General features: G+C 25.1%; 1 protein-coding gene across 1 annotated transcript; it reads left to right on the top strand.

Moving 5' to 3' along the window:
• Positions 1-6,517: 6,517 nt before the first annotated feature.
• On the top strand, positions 6,518-8,576 carry LOC113858836 (E3 ubiquitin-protein ligase RMA1H1-like). The gene is made up of 2 exons (XM_027491605.1): positions 6,518-6,650; positions 7,397-8,576. Exon 2 carries the CDS (start codon positions 7,630-7,632, stop codon positions 8,350-8,352), a length of 723 nt encoding a protein of 240 aa, XP_027347406.1. The 5' UTR covers positions 6,518-6,650; positions 7,397-7,629; the 3' UTR covers positions 8,353-8,576.
• The last annotated feature ends 5,504 nt before the right edge of the window (positions 8,577-14,080 follow it).

The following is a 14,080-nucleotide window of genomic DNA, read 5'->3' as shown; positions in this document are numbered from 1 at the left end:
TTTGTCTAATTTTTTCGCTACAATAAGAGAAGAGCTCGCTATAGCAAGAATATTGTGAGTTAAGGAATATTTAAAGGTCTCCAACTTAAAAAATTGAATCACAATAAAAAAAAATTGACCTCTCCTCTGTTCTCTCTTATTTCTCACATTCTCTTCTTAGAAATTATCCTCTAAACCTTAACCCTTAAGACGATATTCTCTATCGGAATGTTGTGTCTCCCTCTCGAATCTCTAGGAAAAATCGATATGAGAGACCTATTTCTAGGTAAGGGGAGTGATCCCAAATCCTAACTTTTCTTTGGTATTTTGATTTGAAAACACTAAGTTTTCTATTAGAACCCTAATATTTTCTTAAAACCTAATGTGTAGGAATAGAGAGTTTGACATGAAAACCTCATGCTTACTTTCAAAACCAACTAAATACAATTTGTAACAAAAGTTCTGAACTAAACTATTTCAAGATATATTATGATTTTACTAGTAAACCTTGTTCAGAGGTAACTTAAGATTTACACCTTTAATATTTTTGAAATAATAGATATACTGTGAATATTGGATATTGCCAAACTTTAGGACAGATGACTGTATTGATACTAAGCAAACATGTGTATGTTAGATTGTACAATTGGGCTGAGTTTGGAAGTGTTCGATCTTTGGCACATTGTATTGGCTTGTGTAATGTGAAATTGTTTAATGATATTTTTCTATTAAATGATATAATAAATATGGATGTCGTTTGATAGTTGAAGTATGTCAAATGGGTGAAGCTATGCTATTGATGAAAAGTGTTTGATTGTTTATAAATGAAAAAAAAGTTTTTTTATATGAAATGAAATGATATGACATGATAGTAGAAATATGAGAAATGTGATTATAATACGTGAGACAGAATAGATTAATGGATGGTATTATGATACAAGTATCGTGGTACATCAAATGGTGTACTCATAATACATGTATTATAATATATTAAGTTATACAATCAAGACTCACGTAGCATGACACGTTGATCTATGAAAAGGATATGAAAAAGAATGAGAATAGTTGAGAATTGTCGAGAAAAGAGAATAATATGAAAAATAGCAAGAATAAGTATAGATAGTTATAGAGATACACTATAGGTATATAGTCTAGAGAAGATTTGAAAAATCTTGAAAAAATGAGGGTAGTGAATGCTAATTGTAAATGAGTGTACAATGATTTGCTGAAAATAAAAGCATTCACAAGCCACACACTCATTTCCTAACGAGACTCCTCACTATACATTTGTTAAAAAAGGTCGGGTCGGCACACGTGTATCTTGTTGTTGCGGCTAACCAGCAGCTATCTATGCTATAAAGTCCTAAAAGGATCCCAGAGACAATAAATGTGAAAGTGTGATGAATATGAAATAATATAGAAATTGTATGATTATAATATATGCATTGTAACATATCGGTTGATGTTGTTATGATATATGTGTTGTAATACATTGACGAGTGCTATTAGGACACATGTATTGTGACATATTAATTGATGTGGTATAAAACATGTATCATAACATACAAATTAGTGTGAAAATGCATGTCATACATATTTACAAAGATGATTGATTGATTATCATGTATATGCTCCGCTGTGATAATGATTTATATACTTTGAGTGTTATTATTAATCCAATATATATATATATATATATATATATATATATATATCAAATAATATTTTTCAGATAATAAAAGTGAAAAGATAAAAGTAGTTAGTCCGTTCTAGGTCCATAATCCAGTGACTTTGTGAAAAAAAGACTGTTCTATAGGATTTAGAATAATTTGAAGAATTGTAATATTTTATTATATTTACATTTTAAGCTGACAAAATTATGTAAATACTTTAAATGTTAATTTTTGAGTTTTAAAATACTTTGATAACTTTTGTTGTAATTAATAATTTTGAAGTGTCATTGATTATATCTTAAAATTATATGTATGCATTGTGAATTAAATAATTTGCTGGACATAAATTTAAGTTTTATTTATTACTTTAAAGTCTCAAAATTATTTTTTTGAGAATTTTAAATACTTTAAAATCTTATAGAATTTTCATAAGAGTAATATAAGTTTTACTTTTCTTCAATTCTTAAATTTATAAAACACAATAAAATTCTTCTATTTTCTCTTTTGCTATAAAAATTTATTTATTTATTTATAAGAAATCGAGGGTAATACACAAATTGTTAAAATTTTATTGGTAATATATTAATAATAATAATTTATAATTAGATATGTTTATTTATTATTAAATAAAGCAGTTAGATAATTAAATATAATTTTAGTAGTTAAATTTATATTTTAAAAATTATAAATAGATAATTGTTAATTAGTCTATAAAAAATAATTATATTGACATTAAATTTTCTGCAAGTAAAAATTGTGTTTTTAATGAATTGAAAAATAAAATTATTAATTAGATATGATTAGATATGATGAGATATAAAATTTAGCTGCCCAATCTAATAATTTTAATAGAAAGATTGTGGATATAATTTATAATTTTTTAGAATGTGGATAAAATTGTTTTCTAACAAATGGATTTGTAAAAAAAACTAAAAAATATAAATGTTGATTAGATATGTATAGTTATCATTAAATTAAAATTTTAGATTATTTTTATTAATTTTAAGAGTAAAACAGTTAATTGTATTTAGTTTAAAATAAATATAGTAAAATATAATTGTTTTTTATGATTAAATTGCAAAATCATAAATTTAAATTATCAAATTTAAAACTTAAATATTGTTTATGTAAATATTATAAATACATTGTTGTTAATTAGATTTATTTATGTATAAATAAGCAACAAAATTACATAATTACCTTGTCAAATTGAATTAGTACTTATTAACTTGTAGTTAGTTGAAATAAATAATTAGTAATGTTCAGATATTTAGTTATGATAAATTAACAATATTAGATACTTTAATTCCTATATTTAGGACTAAGAAATTCTTTTGTAATTATTTAAAATAAAATATTGGAATTTTAGAATTATTTATTTATGAATAAACAAGATCATTATTTACTAAAATTATAAAATTTAGATGTAATATTATTAAAATTCATATTTACATACTTATATTATAATTATATTTGAATGATTAAAATGCTATAAATAGAATTTGAATGTGAATTATTAAAATAGTAAGAATAGATAATTGTTTCAAAATATAAGGTTATATTAATATTAAATATTCACAAAATTTTGTTTAAAATCATTTATATTTATGTATTGTATTATAGTTTATGTATGGTAATAAATGATATTTTTACATTATGGTTGTAAATAAAGAGCATTTTTATGTAGTATTTTAAAGTATGTTGATTATTTGTGTATTTGAGGTGAAAAATTATTTTATTTAATGCTTTATGTTTGTATTAATAATATGTTTATAGTAAATATTATACTAAATTTAATCTCTAACATATACATTATGGTCAGAATCATCCTATTTTAAAAGTTAGAAAGAGTCAATTTATTCTATCTAGTTCAGATGGTATTTCAAAGGAGATCCTTCCACATTTAGACCTTTCGTTGATCACATGCATTAGTGGAGAAATGGAAGCCAAAGACGCATACATTTCACTTGCCTCCTGGGGAGTGTACCATCACTTTGCAAGACATTTTTGTGTTATTAGGTTTACAGATTGATGAAAGATCAATGATAGCACCTACTAGAGGTAACTATGCTGATATGGTTGAGGAGAGCCTAAGGATTCGACCAAAACTTGATGCTTTTGTTGGTAGCTTCTTGAAGATGAGCTAGTTAGACCAACATGTCACTCACGTCGCGATGCATGCGCAAATTTTGTTACAGATCACCCGATTTGTCAGGGTTTACATGTTATAGTTGACTGGGAGTTTTATATTGAGCGATCACTCTAACAGCAAAGTTTCAGTGAGTTACCAATATTATAGAATTTTGCTATAATCGGTCAATATAGTTGGGGGTCTGCAATATTGGAAGTTTTGTATTGAGAGCTCTGTATGGTCACTAACATTGTTTAGCTGCATTAGTTGTTATGTGAGCATGGGATAGGTTTTCGTTTGTAGCTCTTGATAACCTCCTCCCCACACACATGAGCCATCTTCTATATGCTACTAGGTATTTTTCTTACCTTTGTTTTTCCCTTTGCCTAACTAACAATGAATATTAACTTTAACATACATATTTTTTAGGTGGTTATCAAACCAAAGTTATAGAAAAGGCAGGAAGAATATTCTTATTACAGATATAAATTTGACATGCTTAGTCGTGATGAGGTAAACATATTGAGTTTTGTAATATTTGTAATTGTGTTAATATTTAATTATGTACATATTTAACTTAATTAATATTTTATAAAAAATAACATTGAACTTGTTTATTACTTGTAGATTATTTGGCAACCATATTATGATGATTTGATTTTATCATTATCACCTATATGTCGCGAGGGAATAGATTTTTGGAGAATTATATTGGTAAATTTAAGTTTGAATCAAAATCACTATCTATGTTTATATCAAATGGACTGTCTAATGGAATATGTCTTTCATCAAAATTATTCTCATATGTATTGATGTTTTCATCTTCATCTTCATCTTCAACTTCATATTGATTTACACATCCTTCAAAAAATAATTATTTATTAAATATGTGTGGCCACTACTAATAAACCATAAATTATTGTACTAAATTTTTTTATATCTTATGTAACTTTTATATTTATTGTTTTTATAAGGTTAGGTGGAGACATTGATAAGTTTAAGTCCAACATATCTAAACCAAGTTTTGAACTTTCATTAATTGTAACACTTTATTGTTCATACACATTAATTATACAATTAATGTTTTCATCATCACATATATCCAATTGAGTATATTGTTTAGCACTTAGATCAACTAAAAAAATTTGAAATTAATCTAGATATAACATGGTTATCACTAAGATTCAACTTTTCATAAATCTTTTTTTTCTAAGTCTAAAAATTTATACATTTTTGTATCTTTATCATTTTTTTATTATCTTCAAATGTCACATATTTGTTTCTTAATAATAATTTTCCATTCTAATATATAATGATAATAGTATCACTCATCATGCATGTGTAAAAAAGGAAATATTAATAAAAATTTACAATTTTATATAAATCATAAATAACAAATTAATATTTACCACATTATAACACACTACATTCACTTCTACTTACTGTTATTCCTTATCTTTTATATTTTATTTTAAATTTAATATATACTAATAAAAAAATATTTCTCCACATGCTTTAATTACTTACATGTATTACACATATTTAAATTAATTTAAAATAATAATTATAATATTATTTTAAATTAGATATTACACATAATATTAAACTTCTACTAATATAATTTTAACATCTTTTGTAAAAACTACTAACAAGTAAACTATTTTATTTTAACATACACAAACATATTTAAAAACAAAATTAAATTTACCCACATCTAATTAAACTTATTTAATTTAAAGAAACCAACAACTCTAATAATATTTATATTTAAATTTAAAAATAACATAACTAACCTAAAAAAATTGTACTAACTCTTGCTATATGTTTGCATACACCAAAGTTTATGAAGAATTTTTTTTTAATAATAAAGTGTAGTTACACTCTTAATCCATGAATAAAAATATGTGTCAAAGTTCATAGAGTTTTATTATTTTTTAGACAAAATTAACTAGATCACACCATATGTCAGTATTAAATGTTTCATTATTTTTTAAACAAAATTACTAAAATTGTCATGTGTCATAATCTCAATAATTTCTTTCCCTTAATCGACAAAATTATTAAGATCGAACTACGTGTCATCATCTAATTATTTTGTCTTGTTTTACAAAATTGATGTTAAATTGTCTTTTTATCATCGAAGCTGGTTAATTTTATCTTAATCCTAGACAAAACAGCCTTACGTTTTGTTAAGTTTTATTTTCTTATGATTTTGTTCTATATAAGAGATAAAATTATTAATTTAAAAATTAAAATATAATTTTATCTGACGTAAAGATGAAACATAAAGTGACGTGAAAAAAAAATCCTAAACAAAAAAATTGTTTATTTTTATAAGGTAATTTGTTTTTTAAAATGCATTAAAAATAAAAAAGCCTTATCTTTTCAAATTTTAAGTATACCCTCTTCATTAGGTGAGGACCGCTAGCGAGGCGATCAGTTTAATCGGGTCAGTTTGGTCGGTGTGACCACAAGACAGTGACAAAAGATTCCTTGGTTAGTATGAAAACATACATATTAATGTACCACAGAGCCTAATTTTCTTTAAATTAAAGTTTTACAAGTTTTACTTTATAAATTTATAAAGTAAAAGTTGTAAAACTTTAATTTTAATTAAAAAATACCTCCATAAATGAGCAATCCCTTCATTAAAATACTGCATATGTTGACGTTGTCATGTGACTTTCGGATTAAAAAAATTGTATAAATGAGGCCGTAACGAATGACGCGCTTCACCACTCTCCTTTCATAAACCATTAAACCCATCCGCAACTTCTCTCTCTCTCCATGGTAATCTCTGCTCTCTGCTCGAACCTTCTCTGCACACGTGGATCCCTCAAATTCTCTCTCTCTCTCTCTCTCTCTGGGTATTTCTTTTAGATCTTCTTGTTTTTGGCATTTAATATTTAATTGTTTGTTCGTTGCTAAGAATGTAACAAAATGCTTTTTGTTCTTCAATCTCACAATCGCCCCTTGTGCGTTCATATATGATTTTCGAGGGTGTAGTTGCTTTATGTTTGTCGTGGCCAATGCATGTAAATTTCTTTGGATATGAATATGTGAGCAGTTTCAGAGTTGGTTGGATCTGTCTTTTTTTTTTTCTTTTTTCTTAGGCCATCTTTGTTACTCTTGGTTCAGATATTGCTTGGAAGCAAGAGATTGGGTTTATGAAACTTGATTCATTTGATAAGAATGCTAATGTAACATTTTAGGTTTCTGATTAGATTTTTCACCTAATTTTGTCTGTGTATTAAGCCGTGACAGTGTTTGCTCCCTGTTATAAGGTATTAAGGTTTGTTGTTATGCTTGCATGTTAGGTCTTTATTTTGAAATTTCGTATCCAGTCATGGACCAATATTACCTTAGCAGTTGCTGGTGCTATCAGTGTTACCAAATACAGATGGAGAAATGAAATGCATTTTCGATTTGTTTTATGCCCTTTATGGTATTAGATTTCATGAGTGACTGATACTTTAGTGTTCGAAGTGATATGATCCTCTCCTCATGATTGATGTTTTCTTTTTCTTGCTTTTTTTAAGGTTTGGTTAAGTGTCCATTTTATTTCTATTTAAATTTAATGTCCTGTTGTTTGTTTCTTTTCTGTTGAGTGCAGCTATTTACTTAATGCCCCCAGAAACTTACTTAATTTAAGCCGGTTTGGTGATTAGTTGGTCTGGGCTAAGGGCCTGTTTTGTTTAGCTTCAAAACCTCCATTCCAGCCCAATTGAAAAATATCTCCTTCTCACGTAACTTACGTTGAAAAGCGAGTAAATTCAGTCTGAGGATTTACTTAAAGAGGCACTAAATTAGCACTGGTTGCCAAGTTCCAAGAAGGTTCCTTAATTCATGGCTTTTGAGCACTACGTTTCCCAGGAATGGAAAACCATCCCAAACCCTGAGACAGAGACAGAAAATTTGGATGGTTGTTTTGATTGCAACATCTGCTTAGATTTTGCACATGAACCAGTCGTCACCCTCTGTGGCCACCTCTATTGCTGGCCATGCATCTACAAGTGGCTCCATGTCCAAAGTGCTTCTCTTGCACCTGATGAGCACCCACAATGCCCTGTCTGCAAGGATGATATATCTCATACCACTATGGTTCCTCTCTATGGCCGGGGCCAGGGCCTTGCCCATTGTGATCGTGATAGGAAAGCATCCTATAGAGACATCTTTATACCTCCAAGACCACCTGCATTGGGTGCTCAATCTTTGTTGCCAACATCATCTCAAAATGGTCAGCAACTTCCATATCGCAATCCTTATCAGACTCAGCATTTCGACCCTCCTTTATACCAAGAAGAGGATGACTCATCATCACAAATGCTCAATCTTGGGGCCACCATCACACCAGGATTCCCCCACCTTGTGGTTGGGATGTTTGGGGAAATGTTTTATACCCGAGTCTTTGGGAACTCGGAAAATTTCTACACCTACCCAAATTCTTATTACCTGGTAGGAAGTAATAGCCCTAGGTTGAGGAGGCAAGAGATGCAGGCAGACAAATCATTGAACAGAATTTCAATTTTTCTTTTCTGTTGCTTTCTTCTGTGTCTTGTCGTCTTCTGAGCACGATTGAGATTATTCTCTATTTCCCTTTTGTATAATTTGTAAAGAAGAATGGGTGTAAGCTTAAGAACGGGATAGATTGAGGTATTGTATGTTAGGCTAAAAGAATTTCTGTTCTTCAACATTCATTACACTGTATTAGAGCTCCATTTTGCGGCGAGTCACTCTATGGGGATGTTGTATTGTACCTTATTCTATGACATGCTGAAGTTTTAAAAAATTCGATACTTCACCACCTCAATTGTGGTTTGCCCTTGAACTGCTATAGGCGCTTGTTGGGTAATTCCAGTTTCATGTGTCTACTTCAAAATTTTCAGCACTTGCTAGAAGAGATCATAAGTCCAGCCAAGATGATTGAAAATGTGTATCATGGATTGAGTGATAGATCTTTCTCTTATATAATCATAAATGTAACTGTATTCACAAGGTTTAAGTCGTGAATGAGTTTGGATAATTTACGTATGTTATAATATCTTGAAAGTATTATAACTGGTTGGTTAATCCAACCTAAGGAATTAAAAAAATGCTTCCGATGGAATTGGTAATTTTGTAATGGATAAGGTTTGCATGTTCAAGCAAATGCAATGAGCTGTCTAGTGTCTACCCTTATCAACCAACAACCGTAATGCATGTGCAACTAGCTTTTGAGATAAAGCTTTGTTTAACTACAGCTTTTTTGTTGGTGGTGGTGGGGGGCTCCATTTGGACTTTGGAAGTTGAAATTTCGGCCAGCTGACAAGGGACATTTACGAGTAAAGCCATGCACGATCTACCATTTTTATTAGAGCTGTCAAAAAGCTTTAGCTCAAGAGTGAGTTATGAAGTAATTTATCCAGTACTGTTCATGTATTAATTAAAAAATTAATTAGATTTTAAATTGATTAGTTCAAATATGAGTTAAGGTGAAGATATTTATGAGTTAACTTCAAAACACTCCAAAATTATACTTCAAATCTACCATTCTAAAATATTAATTAAACACCAATCTTTGTTTGGACTTATATTTGGCACTGATGTGCTTTGTTAATTTATTCTTCTTTTTCTTTCTTTTCATTATCCTTTATTTTATGTATAGCATTGACTAAAAAATAAATCAAATATATTATTATTAATTAATAAAACTATTGATATCATATTAAAATTTTAAACATAAAACTAATTCTTTAAAAAATGTTATTAACATTTAAAATTAACTTTAAAAGTTAATGACAATAAAAATGTTATAACCTAATTAAATTTACATATAAATTTATATTTATTTTAATATTAGTAGCTGAATTTTGGAATCACAATTACTAAAATTTTAATATATCTATAAACCTTTGGCTATTTGTTGTGTTCGAAAGAATTCATGTACATAAAATTGTTCCGATCCAAAATGTATTTCTTTTAATTTTATTAGTTTTCAGGTTAGTTGCTTTGCAACAATTAATCAAAAAATATATAAATTATGACATAAACTCTGAATAAATAATAAAATCTTTATAAAGTGTATGTATATAAAGCTACATATACACTTACACTGTAGAAATTTCAAAAACTATACAAAATACAAGTTATCGTTAAATTATTTTTTGATACTTGCTATGGTGGTAGATGTTTTACGTGTACCAAATCCTCTCAATTAGAGAGGGTATAATAGATTTCACCTTATTTTTTTATTGTCTTCTTACCATTTGTTGATTACTTTAAAACAATTGTAATAAATATTAGTTATCATAACTGACTTAATTAATTATAGTTTTATGATAAAATAAAAATAATAAACAATTCAAAGAATTAGATTAGTTATATATTTATATCTAAATAATAAAAAATAGATATAATAGATATACTCATTTCATTTCATATTAAATATTATTTCAATAATTTATACGTATTTCAAATAATTTATTACTTTAAAATATAAACATAAATTATTTTTTAATAATATTTTTATATATTATTAAAACAAATCTTACCAATTAATTATTAAAATAAATTTAATATTACTTTAAGAATAATTTTTACTAACTACCAATAATTTAATAAATTTGATTTATTTACTTATAATAATAAAAAATAATCATTTTATTAAGATCCATGCATTAATACTAAATGGTCTCTAATTTTTTTTATATTAAAACTAATAAGTAAGAAATAATAATGTACAATACATAAATAGAAAAACTTATAAAAAAAACACTTTAAAGAGTTTCACATAAATTGTAAATGCATTTGTTACTTTAAGTAAGAATTATAAATATAAATTTTATAGTATGTAAAAAGTATCAGATTATTTTTTTATATATAGTATTTAAAAATAATATATATCAAAACATAATTTTTTAAAAAAATTGCAGAAATATAAAATTCAAAAATCGTTAAAAAATTAGGATTTAGAAGTTTTAAAAGTCTCAAAATTTATCAATAAAGATTTTTCAAAAAATTATTTAAAACTTTAAAAAATAAAAAATTGTTAATATCATTTTTTTATAAAATAATAATAAAATTTTAAATATAAAAAAACACTACTGACAATTTTTTGTCAAAAAATGCCGTTGACAGTTGTTGGTAAAAAAAATTGTCATGATATGTTTTTGAAAATTTTCATATTTTCATAATTTTTCCCAAAAATACTATATTTTGGTAATTTTTATTTTTTTCTCATTTACAAAAAAAGCCAAAATTATTATTATTATTTAACCATGATAAAGTACCATATATTGAAAAAATTATATAATAAAAGATTTTTTTATTATTGTGATGAAACTTTTATTTGGTTATATAAAAAAAATTAAAATAATAAATTTTTAAAATTTAATTTAATCTTACTTTTATTTGATCTTAAAAATATATTGTTGGTGTCAAGAATAATATATAAGTTTTTACTAATTAGATAATTTATGTGTGTGTAAACCATTGAAGAATATAATAATAATTTTTTTTCCTATAAAACTTTGACCTTGACCAATTCTGTAGACTTTTTAGTTCACAAGACTTTTAATTTGTTGAGTTTTTTTTGTCCTAATTTAAACGAGTCACGGAAAGGGCTGGGCAATTGAACTTTTTAAAACCTCTTTTTGAATCAGAATAACAGCAATGTCTTAAATGATTTTTGAGAAATGTTGAACAATATGAAAGCTTATATGACAAAAATAAAATTTATTTACCAATAGAATTAAGTTACCACATTTTTGTGCGTGTGAGATTTTTGTATTATAACTTTCATATTAATTAATATTTCAATAACTTTTATCAATGCATTATAAGATTTTAGTCGTTGAATTTAATGATAAATTAAAGTTTAAGATTTATTACTGTTAACTTGTAATCTTAATTTTCATTAAATTTATTAAAATAATTTATAATTTAAATAATATATTATTTTAATCTTTAATGCATGCAAACATCAATCATTATAGTTTTTAAGTATATTATTTTTAATTATTTTAGTTTTTATTCTCATTTAGATATTAATTATTTTTACAAAGAAGTTAACCTAATATATTAAGACTAAAATATTAATTTAAAACTATTTTAATAGATTTTAAAAATAATAGTAACAAAAAATAGTTTTCTCGTAATTTTCCTTAAGCACCTGTGCACCCTTGAATTGCTTATGCACTGTAGTCTGCACCCAGAACGACTAGCTAAAAACAAGTCAAATTGGTCCAAAATCAGTGTTAAAAACTGATTTGCACCAGTTAATTTATATTTTCTTTAAAAATATATTTTTGAATTTTTTTATCTTAAAAATGTTCTTTTAAATTGAATAAAAATTACTGAAAAATTATAAAAAAATATGTACTCAGTTTTTTTTATCATATATCTTATTATTATTATCATTATTAAACAAAGCATAAAAATTATTTTATATTAATTTAAAATATATTTTTTCTTAACTTTTTAATTTTTTATGTTAATTTATTATTTAGTATTGTAACATATTAAAAAAATTAATGATCACCGGTTCAAACACGATTCAAACTACGGTTGAATAATTGAACCAATATTTGTATTAATTCAATAACTAGTTCAGTTCTAAAAATATTGATAATAATACCCTTAAATTGTGTTCCTAATTTCACATTATTATCATTAATTATATTTTTGTCTTGCTCATTTTTTCTTTTTGGCCTCCTTTTCATTTCTTGTTCATTTGCCAAGACATGTTTGGTGAATTTTATTCTTATTCACCGTTAATGAGAAAATTAATAATTTAAATTTCAACGAAAGCTCACAATTGAAAATATATTGCGGTTTTATATATTTATATATCATAAAGATTCTTTAACGAGTTCTTCTTTATTTTATTTTTATTCTTTACATGCTGAAAATATTTTTCAGAGCTGTCTTATTGTGAAAATGCCTTTTTAGTCAAGACAGTTAAAAATATAAAAATACTTATAAAAATAAAAAATATTTTAAAATTTCAATTATTATGACACTCATATATAATGTTGTTCTGCATATATCTGATCACTTCTTTATTGATCATGAACAAGATTAACATCAATTGTCAAACAATAAAATATTGTGAAGGTCTTAATTTTTCTTTTAAATATAAATACATGATATAGAGGATAGCATATGGTCGAATAGGACTCTTCATTCTCCTTCTTCTTAATCATAGTTTCTTAAAATCAGATTGCACCGATTGATTATACCGTATGAACGGAAAATTGGCCAAGTGACTTGTTTGAATAACTCATAAAGTTAAATAAACAAAGAGTTGATGAAAAGTAAAATCACATGAGATGGATGAAAATGGATGATTTTTTGTTCTAATTAATTTTTAGAACTTATTAACTTCAACTTTTAGAGTTAAGAATAAGTAAATAATAACAGTAAACTTTTATTAAAAAAATATTTATTGTATTTTTATAATTTTAATATAATAATTTTATATTTTTTATAAAAAATTTCTATTTATAAATACTTAAATTCAGTTATAAGATTAACAAAACTTTTAATTTTTATTTTAACCAAAAAATTGTTTGGGTTCAAGCATGCTCAACCTTCATCCACAATAATGCGTGAAATTCCAAGTGAAGGGCAGGTTTGATAGAGGACTCAACACTATTCTGCATACAAAACATGTTATGTTCACGTACTATATATAAAACACATTAAAAAATTCCTTTTACACTCTCTATTTTTAATCTGAAATTGAACTTCAAAATTATTCTAAAAATTAAATTTTAAAAGTAATTTATAAATTATATTTTTAAATTTAATTTCTAAAATATATTAAATATTACTTTAAAAATTAATTTTAGAAGTCATAATTTATTTTTTGAAAGCAATAAAAATAATCCTTCTTCATTATATAAAAAAAGTGCAAATAGAAAAAATAAGTAAAAAAATACTTCACCAAGCAATTTTTTAGCTCAAATATCAGTATAAATTTATATTTTTTAGTATTTCTGAACTATAAATATAGACTATACAAATATTATAAATAAAGACTAATAGAGGTTAATTTGAGTGATAAATAACTTGATATTTCTTAAATAAGGTCTCAAGTTTAATTTTTTATAAAATACTATAAACTAAATATTTTTCATCATTTTAAACTTGGATATTCAATTGTTCATTAATAAAAATATTATTATTATTATCTAATTTTTTTAAAAATGTTATTTAAACAAAATATTTTATAAACTAAATATATTTTCAATATTTTTATTTTCTTATAAAAGAAATGGAACACACTCTAAACATATTTTTAATAAAATTTGAAAAT

The sequence above is a fragment of the Abrus precatorius genome, unplaced genomic scaffold, assembly GCF_003935025.1.
Source record: "Abrus precatorius isolate BTA unplaced genomic scaffold, Abrus_2018 Scaffold2, whole genome shotgun sequence".
Lineage (NCBI taxonomy): Eukaryota > Viridiplantae > Streptophyta > Magnoliopsida > Fabales > Fabaceae > Abrus > Abrus precatorius.
This window is presented reverse-complemented; position numbering and strand designations above follow the sequence as displayed.